Source organism: Corythoichthys intestinalis, chromosome 13 (genome assembly GCF_030265065.1).
Source record: "Corythoichthys intestinalis isolate RoL2023-P3 chromosome 13, ASM3026506v1, whole genome shotgun sequence".
Classification (NCBI taxonomy): Eukaryota; Metazoa; Chordata; class Actinopteri; order Syngnathiformes; family Syngnathidae; genus Corythoichthys; species Corythoichthys intestinalis.
The window spans coordinates 43,028,816-43,049,591 of NC_080407.1; the positions used below are offsets into that span (position 1 = coordinate 43,028,816).

Sequence of the window (20,776 nt, forward strand, 5' to 3'; positions counted from 1 at the left end):
GAGACGAGACGGGGTCGAGTTGCGGGGTCACGTCGAGTCGCGGGGGCACGTCGAAACGAGTCGCGGGGGCACGTCGAGACGAGTCATGGGGTCGAGTCACGGGCACACGTCGAGACGAGTCACGGGGTCGAGTCACGTGGACACGCCGAGACGAGTCATGGGGACACACAGAGACGAGTCGCGGGGTTGAGTCACGGGGACATGCCGAGACGAGTCACGGGGTCGAATCACGGGGACACGCCGAGATGAGTCATGGGGGTCACACCGAGACGAGACACGGGGGTCACGCCGAGACGAGACACGGGGTCGAGTCGCGGGGTCACGTCGAGTCGAGTCGCGGGGTCACATCGAGTCAAGTCACGGGGGCACGTCGAGTCAAGTCGCGGGGGCACGTCGGGTCGCGGGGGCACGTCAAGACGAGTTACGGGGTCGAGTCACGGGGACACGTCGAGACAAGTCACGGGGTCGAGTCACGGGGACACGTCGAGATGAGTCACGGGGTCGAGTCACGGGGACACCCCGAGACGAGTCACGGGGTCGAGTTACAGGGACACGCCGAGACGAGTCACGGGGGTCACACTGAGACGAGACACGGGGGTCACGCCGAGACGAGTCACGGGGACAACACGTCGGGACGAGTCACGGGGTCGAGTCACAGGGGTCACGCCGAGACAAGTCACGGGGTCACGCGGAGACGAGTCACGGGGACACGCGGAGACGAGTCACGAGGTCACACCGGGTAGAGACGAGTCACGAGGTCACACCGGGTCGAGACGAGTCACGAGGTCACACCGGGTCGAGACGAGTCACGGGGACACGCGGGGACAGGTCACGGGGACACGCGGGGACGGGTCACGGGGACACGCGGGGACGGGTCACGGGGACACGCAGGGACCAGTCACATTGAGACCAGTCACAGGTTAGTCAAGGCCTTCATTGTTCCCCAGCCCACCCAAAAACCACTCGGGTTTATCTTTGAGGGAAAACTGACTGTGAATGTTAAAAAAAGTGCAGGGAATTTGATTTTTGATTGCCATGATGTTCCGTTCGGGCTTGTTGTATCACGAGTCGTGTCGAGTCTCGAATCTTGGACCCTTCAAGGTCGAACGAGTCAACTCCAAGCCTCCGTTTTTTTCTTCAAGTCTGGGTCGATTTGAGAGTCGACAAATTTGTGACCCAAGTCCGTCACTGTGACTCGAGTCCAATTGTCCGAAGAATAAACAGCGAACATCCATTTGTAGTCCACAGACAGACACAATTGTTTTTTTCTAGCTCCTTACACTGCAATATGTGAGAGACAAGCAGGGCGGCGCTGTTGTCATTACAGGTAAGACTGCCGTTGGAAAGGTCCTGCTTGATCTGTAAAGCGAAAAAATACCTGCGCGGACATGTCGGGGTCAGCTGTGAGAGAATTCAATAGTTGAGCCACGACGAGATACCTGGTTAGGCCTCTTTTTAGTTGCCCGGGGTCCGGAGGGAAGAATTTCACCATGAACCTGAAGAACAGATCGTTGGTGTCTGAAAGAAAGGGAGAGAATGAAATACCGAAACAAGGTTTCATTCTTCTGCCTTTCATTCCAGAACATTTTACAGTCAAACACAGTTTCTGACTCCATTTACTTCTTCTGACACCGTCTTTTTTTCAAGGATTTTGAAGGCAAAATATCCTCAAAATCTGGAATGTCCCGTTTTTGCTAGTCCACTTACATTTAATCTGCTTTGCGAGCGGCTTCAGCAGCTCCAACCACACCTGCCAAACAAACAAAGATGAATCTCGTCCCATCGGTCTGCCGGCGTGCGAGCGAGGCCGTGTCTAGTAACTCTCACGTAGTTGCCGCAGGGGTGTCTGTACTCCAGGCCAAAGTATTCCTTTTCCAGCAGCTTCAGATGACCGCAAACTTTGCTAAAGAAGTCGACGCCCAAAACATTTCGCTTGCGTGCAACAGAACAGAATAACTGTAAAACTCGCTGGGTTCATATTGGCGCAAAATGACATAGATTTTGCTGCAGGTATTTGTAAGTTTCACTAAGGTCTATGGAGAATCAAGCTACGTTAGCATTCTAATGATGCATTTAAATCAGAAACAAGAAATTGCAAGAACGTGTACTTATAAAACAAGTGCACGAAAGTATGCGTACAACCGTGTTTAACCAAAAGACAATAGAAGTGGACTCACCTCCACTTCAAAAGTGCGCTCGGAGTCATCTAGGAAAAGGACTCGCAGTCTAAATTTGCTCTCGTTGCAGACTTTGCTGCGTGTCCACGCACGGGCCGGCCTCTCGTCCATCTCGGGCTACGAGGAATCGGTGAAGGAATAAATGAGGTTGACCGGGGGGAGTTCTTGCTCGTGTTCTTTCAGCACGCACACGCAAAGAGAGGCGTAGTGTGTTTATTGTTGGAATAATAGACATTTCACGGTGGCTGGATGCTTTTACAGAAGTGACCTGCCTTTAACAAAAGTAGGCTAGTAGAGCAAAAAGCCTGATTAGCCTCCAGCATGCATTGAGTGCATGTATGTGTGCGTGTGTTTGTTCTACATATATGTTGTGTACATTTGTGTATGATTTTGACTAGTTGCGGGGTTTCCCCCAATTTTTGTTTTTCTCTATGTTTACATGCTTAGGTCAAAGCAATGCATCGCATTTGTGCCGCGTTTGTATGGTTGATTAGGTTCATTTATATGAAAGTAGACCTTTGCTGCCATCTTGTGGTATCTTCTAACAATTACACTTTATGCCATTGGTGCCCAATTTTTCTTTCTAAATTTACAGAAGGATAAAAACTAAAGATGTCCCGATCGATCCGGATGCCGATTGATCGGGTCCGATCACGTCATTTCCAAAGTATCGGGATCGGCAAAAAAATATCGGACATGCCTTTTTTAAAATATATATATATATTTCTTAATTAAATCGTTTTCTGATTGCATTTAACGTTACGGATAAAATGTCTTACATTCATCCAGAGTCTTTAGTTATGGCGTAAAGTAGGGCAATCAAATTTATCGCGTAAACGGCGGTAATTAATTTTTAAAAAATTAATCACGTTAAAATATTTAATGCAATTGACGCATGCGCTGCACGTCCCACTCACGCATTGTCGCGTTCAATCTATAATGGCGCCGTTTTACCTATATATAGAGCTAACAGGCAGAGTAAAATGAGTAGAGAGAATTTTGGCGGTCTTTGGAGCCTCTTTTTAATTGGCTAAAGCCTTAAAATCCCTCTGTCAACAATTAGAAGTATCGTGGGAAGCAATGTGGGGAAGAACGAGTGGTTGATCTTTTCCTTAACACCCTATGTTAGGTCCCAACGCAGAGAAGATATATCAATTGGTGCCACTACGCACGGTCATGGTTGCACTTCCCATCATGCATTTTGGCAAAACAGTTAAATGGCTACAGTATCATTTACTGAAAGCTCAACAAATACACTAGATGGCAATATGTAGTCACAATATACAAAGTCACATTTATCCTTTAAGAATTTAAGTCTTTCTATCCGTGGATCACTCTCACAGAAAGAATGTTAATAATATTAATGCCATCTTAAGGATTTATTGTCATCATAAACAAATACAGTATTTATGTACTGTATGTTGAATGTATATATTCGTCCGAGTTGTATTCATTTTTTTCTTAATGCATTGCCAAAATGTATATGATCGGGAAAAATTCTCGGGAATGATGGGAATTGAATCGGGAGCAAAAAAAAAAGCTATCGGATCGGGAAATATCGGGATCGGAAAAAAAACAGCCTGGTGGCCGAAAAGTGTCATTGCATGTAATTGACTTTCTTATATACATTGGGTAGAAAAAGTATTTGATACTTTATCAAATACTTGTTCACCCCACTGTATACTGTGTGTGTATATATATAAATATAAATATAATTAACAATAAAATTGCAACAAAAATGAATGAAATTGACCATTTTTTAAATAATGGGTCGAAACTTTAAGTCATTTACTATCCATATAATTTAATATATATATATAATGAGAGAAGAAATATTTTTTAAAATATTTTTTTTCTTTGAAAAAATTTTTCTTTTGATTGAAGCAACTTTTTGGGGGATTGAATGATTTAGACACAAATGTCCTAATCGTAATATGGCCCAAACACAAAAAGGATTGCTTCAATCAAAGAAAACCTTTTCAATGAAAAATAATGTGTTCAAATGCAAATTGTTCAATCTCAAATATTTTTTCAAGTTCAAAAACTTTTTTCTATGATTGAAAATTTTCTTTTATTGATTGAAGTGATTTTTCTTTTTGAAAATCAACTTATTTTTTGATTGGTGAATATTAGAGAAAAATGTCCTAGCCAAAATGTGACACAAACACGAATCAACATTACTTCAATGAAAAAGTTGCTTCAATTAAAAAAAACAACTTGACTTAAATTAGAAAAAAATAAATAAATAAAAATTAATCAAAGAAAAATAGCTTGCACATGCAGTTTTTTGAGTTTCAAATTTATTTTTGCATTCAAACACGTTTTTTTGGATGAAGCGACTTTTTTGGTTGAAAATATAAAAATTTAAATGAAGCAACTTTTTTTTTTTTATTGAAGCAACATTTTTGATTGAATAATAAAGACACAAATCAACCTCCATATGGCTCCGCCCAGGGGATACAATTTTTGACTGGGGTAACTACATTGGCACGACACCAGAGGGCGTACCAATTTCAATGGATGACGATTTTGGCGAAAAGTATTGCCTAAGCAGCCTGATTTAGAATTCCCCTCAAGAATGATTGGAAACAAAAAACGCTCATTGTCAACTTATTATTATAAATATTCTTGTGAGTTAATTTTATTGCTGACACTGCGTTTTGGGGTCATCAACATGTTGTGCCCCCTCTGCCCCAAAAGTCAAACTCCGCCTATGCTGCCCACAGCCCGCCCCGCGAGAGCCATCAAAAAGAGAAAAAAAGAAAAAAAAGAAAATGTTTAACTAATCGTTTTTTCTCTTGGGAACCTTTTGTTGACTTGTCATATGGTGACCCTGAATCCTCACCTGGGTCCTTCTGTGCTGTTTGATTGCAGTTGACTTTGAAATTGTCAACTTGTGTTTCGAAGCCTTTTTCCAGCTTTCAAAATGGAGTCAGTACAAGGGGTTAAGACTAAAGATGCCGATCGATCGGGTCTGATCACGTCATTTTCAAAGTATCGGAATCGGCAAAAAAATATTGGACATGCATTTTTGTAATATATATATATTTCTTAATTGAATCGTTTTCTAATTGTATTTAACGTTACAGACAAAATGTCTTATACTCATCCAGAGTCTTTACTTTTGGCTTAAAATAGGGCTATCAAATTTATCGCGTTAACGGCGGTAATTAATTTTTAAAAAATTAATCATGTTCAATTATTTAACGCAATTACCGCATGCGCTGCACAACCCACTCACGCATTGTCGTGTTCAATCTATAATGGCGCCGTTTTATCTATATATAGAGGTAAAAGGCAGCGTAAAATGAGTAGAGTAAATCTTTGCTGTCTTTGGAGCCTTTTTTTAATTGGCTTAAGCCTTAAAATCCCTCTCTCAACAATTAGAAATATCGTGAGAAGCAATGTGGGGAAGAAAGGTAGTGGTTGATCTTTTTCTTAACACCCTATGTATTTCCCAACGCAGAGAAGATATATCAATTGGTGCCACTACGCACAGTCGTAGTTGCACTTCCCATCATGCATTTGGGCAGAACAGTTAAATGGCTACAGTATCATTTACTGAAAGCTCAACAAAAACACTAGATGGCAATATTTAGTCACAATATACAAAGTCACATTTATCCTTTAAGAATTACAAGTCTTTCTATCCGTGGATCCCTCTCACAGAAAGAATGTTAATAATGTAAATGCTATCTTGAGGATTTATTGTCATAATAAACTAATACAGTACTTATTTAGTATGTTGAATGTATATTTTCATCCGAGTTTTATTCATTTTTTTTCTTAATGCATTGCCAAAATGTATATGATCGGGAAAAATAATCGGGAATGATTGGAATTGAATCGGGAGCAAAAAAAAAAAAGCAATCGGCAGATACTCAAACTAAAACAATCGGGATCGGATCGGGAGCAAAAAAACATGATCGGAACAACCCTAGTTAAGACTAAGGTGAAGGCGCGGAGTTTGGCCTTTTGGCCGGGTTGACGGTGTTTCGCTGGCCCGGGTTGTTGGAGCTGAGGGAAACACATGCAAAAAGTATTTTGAGGCAATGAAAAGGTAATAAAAGACTCAATAAAAACACAAATAGTAAGTAATTGTCGCTTTTAACAGACGTGCGCGTGTGTTGGACGTCTCGCCGCGTACGAAGGAATGGCAGAACACCGGTAATGTTCGTATGTTGAGTGACAAACTACGTCATCACCCCGAGCGTCCATTGCACGCATAAAACATGGCGCCTTCCGTAAGTCAAAACATGTTTTAAATATTATTGAGTTTTAAATCAATGGTAATATTTTATGTGTTTCTCATACAGTAACATATTTTAGTAAAAGAGAATATCAAGTTCAAAAATAGATCCTTAGGAGAGAAGTAAGGAGAGAAGACACTCAGTTTTCTTGGCCAAGGAGAGCAAGGAGGGACTAGACAATGAAATGCTAGATTACGCTGTTTAGTCACCAGAATTGATCTCAACTAAACTCCTTGCTCTTTCTTTTATTAGGGGTTTGTCCTAACACAGAAGGGTGCTGCCCTAAAGGGAGGGGGAAAGCAAGCTGGAGACACCCATGTGATTTTGATTGGCTATGTGTGAGCATGTAGGCGGAACTAACTAAATACACGTGTGTAAGCAAAGGCACTTAGATAAAGTGGTCAGAATGACCCAGACACTTCAGTTATGCAACGCTGCGGCCATGGAAGATGTCCTTGAAAGTCTAGACGAGAGTCTAGACGTAAGATGCTGAAGATGTCCCAGAAGGTCTAGTTACGCAATGTTGCGGCCATGAAGCAAGGCAGTTGTCACCCCGACCCTCTTTAACACTTTATAACACTTAAACATTATACTACAACCTAGTATAGCAAGCAATAATCATTTACTGGTTATATCAATAAGAAAAATATGGCAATATGTATTATGTATGTATTAGGCATATCAAAAATATGGTAATATGTATTATGTATGTATTAGGTATATACAGTGCCTTGCAAAAGTATTCGGCCCCCTTGAATCTTGCAACCTTTCGCCACATTTCAGGCTTCAAACAAAGATATGAAATTTAATTTTTTTGTCAAGAATCAACAACAAGTGGGACACAATCGTGAAGTGGAACAACATTTATTGGATAATTTAAACTTTTTTAACAAATAAAAAACTGAAAAGTGGGGCGTGCAATATTATTCGGCCCCTTTACTTTCAGTGCAGCAAACTCACTCCAGAAGTTCAGTGAGGATCTCTGAATGATCCAATGTTGTCCTAAATGACCGATGATGATAAATAGAATCCACTTCTGTGTAATCAAGTCTCCGTATAAATGCACCTGCTCTGTGATAGTCTCAGGGTTCTGTTTAAAGTGCAGAGAGCATTATGAAAACCAAGGAACACACCAGGCAGGTCCGAGATACTGTTGTGGAGAAGTTAAAAGCCGGATTTGGATACAAAAAGATTTCCCAAGCTTTAAACATCTCAAGGAGCACTGTGCAAGCCATCATATTGAAATGGAAGGAGCATCAGACCACTACAAATCTACCAAGACCCGGCCGTCCTTCCAAACTTTCTTCTCAAACAAGGAGAAAACTGATCAGAGATGCAGCCAAGAGGCCCATGATCACTCTGGATGAACTGCAGAGATCTACACCTGAGGTGGGAGAGTCTGTCCATGGGACAACAATCAGTCGTACACTGCACAAATCTGGCCTTTATGGAAGAGTGGCAAGAAAGCCATTTCTCAAAGATATCCATAAAAAGTCTCGTTTAAAGTTTGCCACAAGCCACCTGGGAGACACACCAAACATGTGGAAGAAGGTGCTCTGGTCAGATGAAACCAAAATTGAACTTTTTGGCCACAATGCAAAACGATATGTTTGGCGTAAAAGCAACACAGCTCATCACCCTGAACACACCATCCCCACTGTCAAACATGGTGGTGGCAGCATCATGGTTTGGGCCTGCTTTTCTTCAGCAGGGACAGGGAAGATGGTTAAAATTGACGGGAAGATGGATGCAGCCAAATACAGGAACATTCTAGAAGAAAACCTGTTGGTATCTGCACAAGACCTGAGACTGGGACGGAGATTTATCTTCCAACAGGACAATGATCCAAAACATAAAGCCAAATCTACACTGGAATGGTTCAAAAATAAACATATCCAGGTGTTAGAATGGCCAAGTCAAAGTCCAGACCTGAATCCAATCGAGAATCTGTGGAAAGAGCTGAAGACTGCTGTTCACAAACACTCTCCATCCAACCCCACTGAGCTCGAGCTGTTTTGCAAGGAAGAATGGGCAAGAATGTCAGTCTGTTGATGTGCAAAACTGATAGAAACATACCCCAAGTGACTTGCAGCTGTAATTGGAGCAAAAGGTGGCGCTACAAAGTATTAACGCAAGGGGGCCGAATAATATTGCACGCCCCACTTTTCAGTTTTTTATTTGTTAAAAAAGTTTAAATTATCCAATAAATTTTGTACCACTTCACGATTGTGTCCCACTTGTTGTTGATTCTTGACAAAAATTTAAAATTTTATATCATTATGTTTGAAGCCTGAAATGTGGCGAAAGGTTGCAAGGTTCAAGGGGGCCGAATACTTTTGCAAGGCACTGTATGAGCACAAGCAAATATTCAATCAATCAAGCAAATATTCAATCAACCCCCGATAATTAACTCAACAGAGAACAATTGTGACTTATTAGAGCCTACTAGTCTTTAAAGTGCAAAAATATGCGATCGGGACATCCCTACATTTAAATAAAGAATATGTATGAAAAAACAACTCTTCGTCCTAATCTTGCAGTGGGGTCCCGGGGGCTTCCCAGGCATCCTGGGGGAAACGACGTCTTCCCAGCGCGCCCCGTGGCCTCTTAAACTCCCTCTAGGACAACCGAGCTTATCAACAACTATCTATATACCATTGAACTTCAATGATTTAATGCCTCCAACCCCCCCCAAACACACACTTCACCCAAGTACTGTGTTTATGTTTGGACCCTGCGGGAAGACTGTGTACTTGAGCTGTTATGTGCGTTCCATCTGGTGGTACGTTTAAAATTGTGCAGTGCTGGGGGCCGGGAGTGAGAGTGGGGTGTGGGATTAAGGGGTAGTGAAAAAGCCCCTTTAACGGACGCTCATGTATGGTGAAAGAAAGCCAGTGTGCTGTGAAGAAATGCATATATACAGCAAGCCCGTATACAAGCAGCTGTGCAACTGTTAGCTTTCCAAAGTTCAAATCCTGTACATTCACTGACACCATCATAAAACACTCCGTTAATGGCGCAGGCCATGTTTTTAAATAACATTTTACCAACTGTTAACTGCTTTATAATGAAGCTACTTGCCCATTGGATAGTAGAAGAACACGACAAATAGGTTTTGATTGTGGATATGGATTGAATACAAGCGCGTAGGTTTGCATAGGGACGGTAGGGACAAAACGCTAGCAAATTTTCAGGATGCTCAAATTGTCCCCACTAACTTTTAAGCAACCTTATTTGCATTGCTATAAGTCATTTAGATTGTCTTCCCATTCGTTTTAATTGTTGTAACTGACCCCACCATTCATTATAGTGTTATTCTGTTTTTTTTTTTTTTGGAATTGGATTTCTTCGGCGCGCCGCGCAGCCCAAACCTCTTGACCAATCGGCACCTTTCAAGTATGGACACGTCCGGAATTTTTGCGCGACGCAGGGAATTTTTCAAACGGCTCCCAAAAATTTTCCGTTGCGCCACAAATGGCAATTTTCCGGGAAAAAAAAAAAAAAAAAAATCAATTTTCAAAATGTATCTAGTCCCACAATTTTTGACAAAATTACATAATTTAGGTATAAAAAATTCTGGGACGGTGAGGAACATAAAAGTTGTATACAGAATTTGGAAAAAAGTTACGGTTCCCTGGAAATTTGACAAAAACTTACCCATTCATTTTTGATGAGAAAAAAAGTTTCAAAATGTATTTAGTCCTACAATTTTTGACCAAATCACACAATTTGGGCATCAAAAATTCCAGGACGGTGAGGGGCATAAAAGTTAAACACAGAATTTGGAAAAAATTTACGGTTCCCCGGAAATTTGCCAAAAACTTGCCCATTCTTTTTTAATGAGAAAAAAAAGAGAAGTTTCAAAATGTATCTAGTCTTTCAATTTTAGACCAAAACACACAATTTGGGCGTCAAAAATTCCGGGACGGCTAGAGGCATAAAAGTCATAAGAATTTTTTGGGGAAAAAATGTACGGTTTCCCGGAAATTTGCCAAAAACTTTCCCATTCATTTTTAACGGGAAACAAAGAAAAAATTCAAAATGTATCTATTCCTTCAATTTTTGAACAAATCGCAAAATTTGGGCATCAAAAATTCCAGGCCGGTAAGGGGCATAAAAGCTGTATACAGAATTTTTTTTTTTTAAAGTACGGTCCCCCAGAAATTTGCCAAAAGCCCATTCATTTTTAATGGGAAACTAAACAAAGATTCAAAATGTATGTAGTCCTTCAATTTTTGACCAAAGCACACAATTTGGGCATAAAAAATTCCGGGACGGTGAGGAGCATAAAAGTTATATACCGAATTTGAAAAAAATTACGGTTCCCCAGAAATTTGCCAAAAACTTGCCCATTCATTTTTAATGGGAAAAAAAAAAAAATTCAAAATGTATCTAGTTAAGTGAATTATTTTCATTATGCTCAGACTTACATGTACCTCTTTTCACTTGCTGAATGTGCCGGTCCATTCCCCCCCCCCTCCGAAACCCTTATTTGATTGGCTGATGACTTGACCACCCCCAACACACATACATATTAGATATCAGGTAAAAAGATCAGATAAAAATGCATTTATTCAGTACGACATGGAAAAATTACTCCATAATGGTCAAAACTGTCGTCTTCACCTTTACTGTCGCACCTCCCGAACGATATGTTATACCACTGTAGTTAGTCCGGCTTTTGTCGTTTCCCTGCCCCGGCTTCGGAGAATGTAAACAAACCAAGAAGCGTGACAGCTAGCCGATATGCTAACCCGAACCGAGTGACGTCTCAAAGTCTTATATTCACTTTTCGAAGTGAAAACTGAAGTTGTTTTTTCACTGAAACTGCTGACAGTTAGTTCTGCCTCAGATAATAATGGACTTTTAACTGCCAACCAGCAAGACTCATGACCTAATCACCAAACGTTCCAGACACACCTCCTTATCTGTACAGCATGTAAGCAATGCAGAGCCATCTGTCTAGCGTGTATTTCTCTACACAGCTTTTGTTCTGTCATTGAATGCACCTAGAAATTTCTGAAATTAAAACTGCGCAGCAATGATCTCTTGCCTCCAGTCTTTTTATTTAGCAATCCAGTCTAGCCGTCTCACCTGAATTGAAAACGAACTCGCGGGGGACCTGAAAGACTGCCTCCAACACACGGCTTTAGATATCAGGGATATTAAAAGTTTATTTTCCAGCGAGTAGCAGCCACTGTAAGAAATATAAAAAGACATCAATGTTGTGAAAGTGGGGTACACGCCACTAATTTTGCTACTGAAAGTCTGACTTGCATCAGAGTTAGCGTAACACATAGACTTCATAATGTTATTGACAGGTCACTTCGGACACATAAGGCGCCTCCCCTTCAAGCAGGGAGCCGCCCACATCAAGAGGAGCTATTCACAAATAGCTGTACCGCATACCAATAGGAAGGATTGTCTCAGGAGTGATTTGTTGAGGATTCAAGGTAATTATTTTATTCTTCGTACCATGCATGCATTTTGAAACGTGAAAAAAATCAATGGGAGAAATTAACTGCTACAGACAAGCATCGTCCTTTGACATATTTACGTAAAATAAAATCTACCCGCACGTTTTTTTGCTTTTAACCAAGAATCAAGACTGTTTTACGTCCATATCTATAAAGAATTTGTTAGGTTTTGTGTTGGTTTTCTCCTAGTGCGACTTGTTCCTGTGATTGCCCATTGATTTCACCTGTTGTGCCTCCTAGTGTAGCCTCCAATCTGCATCCTCCTGTGCTCACCTGTTCCTCGTTGTGTCGTTACCTCTTGTCTGTGTGTATGTGTATATAAGCTCCCAGTTTCTTTTCACTCCTGATTGCGTCATTGTCTGTGTCAAAGTCAAGATCCTGTCCAAGCCCTCGTGTACTAAACCCTCTGATAAAGTAAGTTTTTTTTTTAACCTTGCATTTTTGATCCCCAGTACTTTTGGTTGTGCTTTGTGCTTTTATTAGTTATTATTAAAACGTTTTTTTGAGTTCACCGCCACCTGCCTTGCTGCCTTTTGTTTCCCTGCATTTGGGTCCACACCACCTGCCTGCCCGAGTGCCCGGTTTTCCTGACAGAATTCAGGGACATAGACTTCATAACCTACTGACACGGGAAACGAGAACGATCCGCAGGGGGCCTATTCTCAAAAACATCAAATATTTTCGAAACCAAAGCGGCTACCGACCTAAAACCAAAACAGGCATCCACCTTAACCATATTTGGGTCTCCATGAGCAGCGGCATCAAAAAATTCAAAGTTGTTCCCTGATGAAATCCCGATTAATTATATTTCATATAGGTATAATAAAACTTAACTTAAACTTAAAAATTCTCAGATTTTACACTAAATACACAAAAATCACCAAATGCTGAGATAATCACCTATATTTTCGGGGTCAGTAGCAATATTTAACATATCATATGTCATAAGTTTTTGCCCAAAATAGCAATTTAAATTTTTTTCAACAGCTAATAAATCACTCAATTTTCACATCAGAAACTTAATACTTGAGGAAAGCATGCATCCATTTATAAATAGATTATTAATAAATTCTATATGCAATCACAACTTATTATAGAATAGCATAACCCTTTATTGTCATTATACAGTTGTATGGTTAGTTATATACAGGTAGTTGTAATGAATGAAGCTAGCGGCCGCCTGACGTAAACAGAGCTTTTCTGGCGAAAATTATTGTGAATAAATGCTTAAATCCCTGAATTCTTCATATATATGGACGTAAAACAGTCTTGATTCTTGGTTAAAAGCAAAGAAACCGTGCAGTTAGCGTTTATTTTAAGTAAATATCTCGAAGTGCAATGCTACTCTGTTAGCTACTTAGGCTAGCGGCCGTCTGATGTAAACAGAGCTTTTCTGACGGAAGTTCTTGTGAATAAATGCTTAAATCTCCTAATTCTTCATAGATATGGACGTGAAACAGTTTCGATTCTTGGTTAAAAGCAAACAAAAAACAAAAAAACGTGCATTTAGCGCTTATTTTACGTAAATAAGTACAATGCGACTCTGTTAGCGAATGAAGCTAGTGGCGGCCTGATGTAAACAGAGCTTTTCTGGTGAAAATTCTTGTGAATAAATGCTTCAATCCACGAATTCTTCATAGATATGGACGTAAAACAGTCTCGATTCTTGGTCAAAAGCAAAAAACCTGTCCATTTAGTGTTTATTTTATGTAAATAAGTACAATGCTACTCTGTTAACGAATGAGGCTAGTGGCCGCCAGATGTAAACAATGATTTTCTGGCGAAAATTCTTGTGAATCAATGCTTAAATCTCCGAATTCTTCATAGATATGGACGTAAAACAGTTTTGATTCTTGGTTAAAAGCAAAAAAAACATGCATTTAGCATTTATTTTACGTAAATATGTCGAAGTACAATGCTACTCTTTTAGCGAATGAGGCTAGCGGCCGCCTGATGTAAACAGCTTTTCTGGCGAAAATTCTTTTGAATAAATGCTTCAATCCACGAATTCTTCATAGATATGGACGTAAAACAGTCTCGATTCTTGGTTAAAAGCAAAAAACCTGTGCATTTAGCGTTTATTTTACGTAAATAAGTACAATGCTACTCTGTTAGCAAATGAGGCTAGTGGCCGCCTGACGTAAACAGAGCTTTTATGGTAAAAATTCTTGTCAATAAATGCTTAAATCCCCGAATTCTTTATAGATATGGATGTGAAACAGTCTCGATTCTTGGTTAAAAGCAAAACAAAACGTGCATTGAGCGTTTATTTTACGTAAATAAGTATAATGCCACTCTGTTAGTGAATGAGGCTAGCGGCTGCCTGATGTAAACAGAGCTTTTTTGGCTAAAATTCTTGTGAATAAATGCTGAAATCCCCAAATTCTTCATAGATATGGACGTAAAACTGTCGATTCTTGGTTAAAGCGAAGAAAAAAAAACGTGCACTTAGCGTTTATTTTACGTAAATATGGCGAATATGGCCATTGCAGCAGCTGCTGATTTCTCCCATTGATTTTTTTTGCACAAAGTTTCAAAATGCATGCATGGTATGAAAAATATAACAATTACCTTGAATCCTCGTACAAATCACACCTGAGGCAATCCTTCCTGTTTGTATGTGGTACAGCTTTTGACCCCTATGGTAAGACGTGACGCAAAAAATTAGGAAGTGTCCGCTCAATAGAGTTTTAAAGTCTGTTTTTTTTCTAACTATGCAGAATTACACCTTCATTTCAGAAGAACAGTAATTAAAATACCTGAGTTTAACCTCCAAGATTGTAAAAAAATGAATAAATAATGAGGTTCGAAATAAAACATACGAACAATAAATTCCGTTAGCTCAAATGCTATAAAATACTAACGTTTAAAAAACATTTTTTATACTCTTAACAAATCGTCTAAACACATATTCCCACAGAAAAACTTCAAAATATACCTCTAAACTAAATTAAAAATGCACAAAGAATTATGTTGATCTTAACAGGGAGCGGGTGGATTCAGCCATGTTAAGTGATTTATATCATATTCACTGTTGCCACTCAAATTAATAACAATAAATGCAAATACTTTCAAAACAAACAAAATTAAACGAATCCTCAAGGCAGCGAAATTTGATTCGAAGCTTTTTTTCTACTCGAATTACTCGAGTTAGCATTAAATTGGACGTCTATTGCCGTCAATGGCAGTTAATGGCGATGTGGAAAAAGGCAGGGAACTACAACGACCTGAGGACTTGTTTTCAGAGGTGGCTAGTATGTAACACGTTACGTTTGTGTTTATGTCAAAAGTATAACTCGTGTTTTGGACCGATACAAGAAAGTCTTTGTTGGATCCCGACATGCAGGAGCGGAGGGGGTGGAAGGACAGCTGCCGTGCTTCTATTTATGCCAAAGCGGGTGGGACACTCATGAAAGTGGAGATATAGTGTGGGTAAAAAAACACACAAAAAAACTGTAAGGTGTATGGAATGCATTTAGGGCATGAAAGTGACAGGATAGAACTTGTAGGGCTGATGGAAGGAAGGAAAGACATACAGTGGAGTACTAGTATGTGATCTATAGTTTTATTCACACATCATTCAAGTACATAGATACAAGTATATACAGTGGTATGAAAAATTATCTGAACCTTTTGGATTTTCTCACATTTTGTATAAAATCACCATCAAATGTAATCTTTGTCAAAATCACACAGATGAAAAAACTGTCTGCCTTACCTCAAACCACCCAAACATTTATAGGTTTTCATATTCTAATGAGGATAGTATGCACAGAGGCGTAGCAAGGGTCCCCGGGGGCCCCAGGCAACAAGCAAAATGGGGCCCTTCGAGCGTGTCCAAGTAAGGGGGACAGTTGGACTTGGGGCAATAGCATATTTAATAAAAGTCTAATAACGCCTCGCTCTTATAGAGCGGTTTTTAGGACCTATTATCGCTCCCAGAATACACAGCGCTTGTGATGTAGGACCATAACAGGACTGGATGCAATGGGAACGTACGCATACCCAAGGAAACTTGCTAAAAGGAGTATTAAAATTGCCAATAAAATCGTTTTGGATTATTTTGAGGGCTGTCAAATTTATCGCGTTAACGGGCGGTAATTAATTTTTTTAATTAATCACGTTAAAATATTTGACGCAATTATCGCACATGCCCCGCTCAAACAGATTAAAATGACAGCACAGGGTCATATGCGCTTGTTACTTGTGTTTTTTGGAGTTTTGTCGCCCTCTGCTGGCGCTTGGGTGCGACTGATTTTATGGGGTCAACACCATGAGAATTGTGTAATTATTGACATCAACAATGGCGAGCTACTAGTTTATTTTTTTGATTGAAAATTTTACAAATTTTATTAAAACGAAACCATTAAGAGGGGTTTTAATATAAAATTTCTATAACTTGTACTAACATTTATCTTTTAAGAATTACAAGTCTTTCTATCTATGGATCGCTTTAACAGAATGTTAATGTTAATGCTATCTTGTTGATTTATTGTTATAATAAACAAATACAGTACTTACGTACAGTATGTTGAATGTATATATCCGTTTTGTGTCTTGTCTTTCCATTCCAACAATAATTTACAGGAAAAATATGGCATACTTTATAGATGGTTTGAATTGCGATTAATTACGATTAATTAATTTTTAAGCTGTGATTAACTCGATTAAAAATTCTAATCGTTTGACAGCCCTAATTATTTTATATGCATATATGTTATATTTTTCTAATAGAGTATTCAACGAGGAATACGATAGACCTATTAATAGACTTTTTGGGAAAAATCAGAATTTCTTTAAGTAGTCACATGAATAATGAGGTGGCCTGTGAAAATCAACGTAAAACAACTATGCAAGGACTTTCCAGAGAGTACTTGGTGAGTCACTCTTTAAACAAGCATGTGGTATTAATAGCTGATTGGACTTTTTTTAAACATGTATAATGTACGTGACATGGTTAATAGCTGATTGGACTTTCTTAAACATGTATAATCTACGTGACGTGGTTAGTGCTGATTGGGATTGATAACAGAATTTTTTGGGTGAAGGGGGGCTTAAACCTCCTAAAACCATCGAAATGCAAAAACTGCTTTTGGCACAGTTAGAAGTATAACGCCCAACTAGAAATTGGAATTCCTAGAGAAATTACATTGGGATCTATCAGGTCACTTCCTGTTGATTTGGGGAAATTTTAGGGACACTTCCTGTTGATATCAGGCACAGAATGTCAAGGAGCTGGAATGGTAAATGGTCAAAAATCACAAGAACCTATGTTTTCTTGCCATTGAAAATGAATGGAAAATTTGGACGTACATGGCTGTCAATGGCATCGCATTAGAAATGAATGGGAGAGTTTTCGGTGAATTTTGGGGGAACTATACGTCTCCCAAATACTGTATACAACATGTATGCCCCCTACCATCCCGGAATTTTTGATGTGTGAATTATGTAGTTTTGATCAAAAATTGTAGGACAAGTAACGTTTTGAAAATTTTCAGTTTTTTTTTTAAGAAAAAAAATCTCACTTACGGGCGAAAGGCAAATTTTTGTGTTGTGTTCGAAAAATTTCTTGCGCCGCGCGAAAATTCCGGTCATTTTGGTGATGGTCGGTCAAACGGTTTTCGGCTGTGTGGTGCGCAAAAAAAACGCCATTCAAAAAACAAAACAAAAAAAGCAATTTTACAATATGAGCCTTTGCTTTGCTTTGCGTGGCGAATATAACAAGGTTACAGTCATGAAAGGGAATCGACGCAATATGCTGATTCATTCCGGGTCATACTAGATTTCTCCCATCAGATGTATAGGCCTAATAAGAACAAATTGTTATATTTACTAAAAGTGGAAGAATCTGACATATTAATATGTTAACGAGCCTTTAAAACTCAAAAGAAGATGAAAATTACTCGACTAGATTCCAGAAAAAAAATAACTGATTAAGACGTTATACTGTAAATTTGCAGTGTGAAAGTCAGTATAGGTCAATACAGATTTATTTTTCATCAATCATCAAGCCTATCAATTAATTAGGTTCTTATTGGAGAGAGATTTAACCCGCTATTCACTCAATCTGTTTAGTTTTATTAATGTCCCGCCCCCAGCAAAATGTCTACATGCAGCTCATGATTAAGTAGGGTGACCAAACATCCTCTTTTGCCCGGACAAGTCCTACTTTCACGTAGTATCCTCGTCGTCTGGGCGAGTTTTATAAATTCATAAAAATGTCCGGTTTTTATGATTTTTCACGGGACCAATTTGAAGAGAATCCCTCCAACCGCTGGGTGGCAGCAGTTGACATGGCTCCAACTAGAATGGAGGGAAGTAGTAGTTCTTCTTGTTTTTGTTGGCAGTTTACCCCTATCATGGGGCATTACCGCCATCTACTGGGTTGACAATTTGGCCACAACGCCTGCCCAGTTCTTTAGTTTTTAACGATAAATACGTAAATAATGGCAACTGTTGACTTCTGTCTGAGTTTTGACTGTAAAATCCAATTTGGTGTCACATCGTTGCGCTGCCGATGATTGTAAACTTTTCTAGCAAAGTTTGATTTTTGCCTCAGCTAGCTATCAGTAAGCTAAACCATGCTAAGCATTATGGGAAACGTAGTTTTGAACTGCTACGTTTGGAAACATGCTGGCTGAATAGTTTGTCAGTTTACTTCGGTTATTGTTTGTGTGCAATCTAGAACATTGAGAATATCAATTGAATGGGAATAACAATTTGTCAAGGACAACTGTCGTGACAGTAATAAAAAAAGTCGTATAGTTCTTCATTATAACAATAAATCAACAAGATATCATTACCATTCTTAACATTCTGTTAAAGCGATCCGTGGATAGAAAGACTTGTAGTTCTTAAAAGACAAGTTATAGAAATTTTATATCAAAACCCCTCTTCATGTTTTCGTTTTAATAAAATTTGTAAAATTTTCAATCAAAAAATAAACTAGTAGCCCGCCATTGTTGATGTCAATAATTACAGTGGCTTGCAAAAGTATTCGGCCCCCTTGAACCTTGCAACCTTTCGCCACATTTCAGGCTTCAAACATAAAGATATAAAATTTTAATTATTTGTCAAGAATCAACAACAAGTGGGACACAGTCGTGAAGTGGAACAAAATTTATTGGATAATTTAAACTTTTTTAACAAATAAACTGAAAAGTGGGGCGTGCAATATTATTCGGCCCCCTTGCGTTAATACTTTGTAGCGCCACCTTTTGCTCCAATTACAGCTGCAAGTCGCTTGGGGTATGTTTCTATCAGTTTTGCACATCGAGAGACTGACATTCTTGCCCATTCTTCCTTGCAAAACAGCTCGAGCTCAGTGAGGTTGGATGGAGAGTGTTTGTGAACAGCAGTCTTCAGCTCTTTCCACAGAATCTCGATTGGATTCAGGTCTGGACTTTGACTTGGCCATTCTAACACCTGGATACGTTTATTTTTGAACCATTCCATTGTAGATTTGGCTTTATGTTTTGGATCATTGTCCAGTTAGAAGATAAATCTCCGTCCCAGTCTCAGGTCTTGTGCAGATACCAACAGGTTTTCTTCCAGAATGTTCCTGTATTTGGCTGCATCCATCTTCCCGTCAATTTTAACCATCTTCCCTGTCCCTGCTGAAGAAAAGCAGGCCCAAACCATGATGCTGCCACCACCATGTTTGACAGTGGGGATGGTGTGTTCAGGGTGATGAGCTGTGTTGCTTTTACGCCAAACATATCGTTTTGCATTGTGGCCAAAAAGTTCAATTTTGGTTTCATTTGACCAGAGCACCTTCTTCCACATGTTTGGTGTGTCTCCCAGGTGGCTTGTGGCAAACTTTAAACGAGACTTTTTATGGATATCTTTGAGAAACGGCTTTCTTCTTGCCACTCTTCCATAAAGGCCAGATTTGTGCAGTGTACGACTGATTGTTGTCCTATGGACAGACTCTCCCACCTCAGCTGTAGATCTCTGCAGTTCATCCAGAGTGATCATGGGCCTCTTGGCTGCATCTCTGATCAGTTTTCTCCTTGTTTGAGAAGAAAGTTTGGAAGGACGGACGGGTCTTGGTAGATTTGCAGTGGTCTGATGCTCCTTCCATTTCAATATGATGGCTTGCACAGTGCTCCTTGAGATGGGAAATCTTTTTGTATCCAAATCCGGCTTTAAACTTCTCCACAACAGTATCTCGGACCTGCCTGGTGTGTTCCTTGGTTTTCATAATGCTCTCTGCACTTTAAACAGAACCCTGAGACTATCACAGAGCAGGTGCATCTGTCATTTAGGACAACATTGGATCATTCAGAGATCCTCACTGAACTTCTGGAGTGAGTTTGCTGCACTGAAAGTAAAGGGGTCGAATAATATTGCACGCCCCACTTTTCAGTTTTTTATTTGTTAAAAAAGTTTAAATTATCCAATAAATGTTGTTCCACTTCACGATTGTGTTCCACTTGTTGTTGATTCTTGACAAAAAAATTTAATTTCATATCTTTATGTTTGAAGCCTGAAATGTGGCGAAAGGTTGCAAGATTCAAGGGGGCCGAATACTTTTGCAAGGCACTGCACTTACACAATGCTCATGGGTGCTGAAGCCTATAAAATCAGTCGCACCCAAGCGCCAGCAGAGGGCGGCAAAACTTTCACTGTGCTCTCATTTTAATCTGTTTGAGCGGGGCATTTGTGCGTTAATTGCGTCAAATATTTTAACGGATTAATTAAAAAAATTAATTACCGCTCGTTAACGTGATAATTTTGACAGCCCTAGTATATATATTATATTTTAGTCATTATTATTTACGCTTTAAATATATTAAAGTGATATAGACATCTTTGAGTGAACTTCGAGTAAAATTCAAGTATCTTGAGGCTGGGCTGAGTGTCCTCTTTT

At 39.5% G+C, this 20,776-nt stretch overlaps 1 protein-coding gene across 1 annotated transcript in view; it reads right to left on the reverse strand.

The window, feature by feature from the left end:
• Window positions 1–20,776, reverse strand: part of LOC130927922 (FERM domain-containing protein 7-like) — a 62,402-nt gene that overhangs the window by 8,500 nt on the left and 33,126 nt on the right. The window contains exons 2-6 of the mRNA XM_057854060.1: window positions 2,178–2,294; window positions 1,828–1,932; window positions 1,708–1,750; window positions 1,440–1,518; window positions 1,281–1,378 (exon numbers count right to left, since the gene is read on the reverse strand). Of these exons, the coding sequence (XP_057710043.1) occupies window positions 1,281–1,378; window positions 1,440–1,518; window positions 1,708–1,750; window positions 1,828–1,932; window positions 2,178–2,288 (436 nt within the window). The 5' untranslated portion in view covers window positions 2,289–2,294. The remainder of the gene's footprint in view (window positions 1–1,280; window positions 1,379–1,439; window positions 1,519–1,707; window positions 1,751–1,827; window positions 1,933–2,177; window positions 2,295–20,776) is intronic.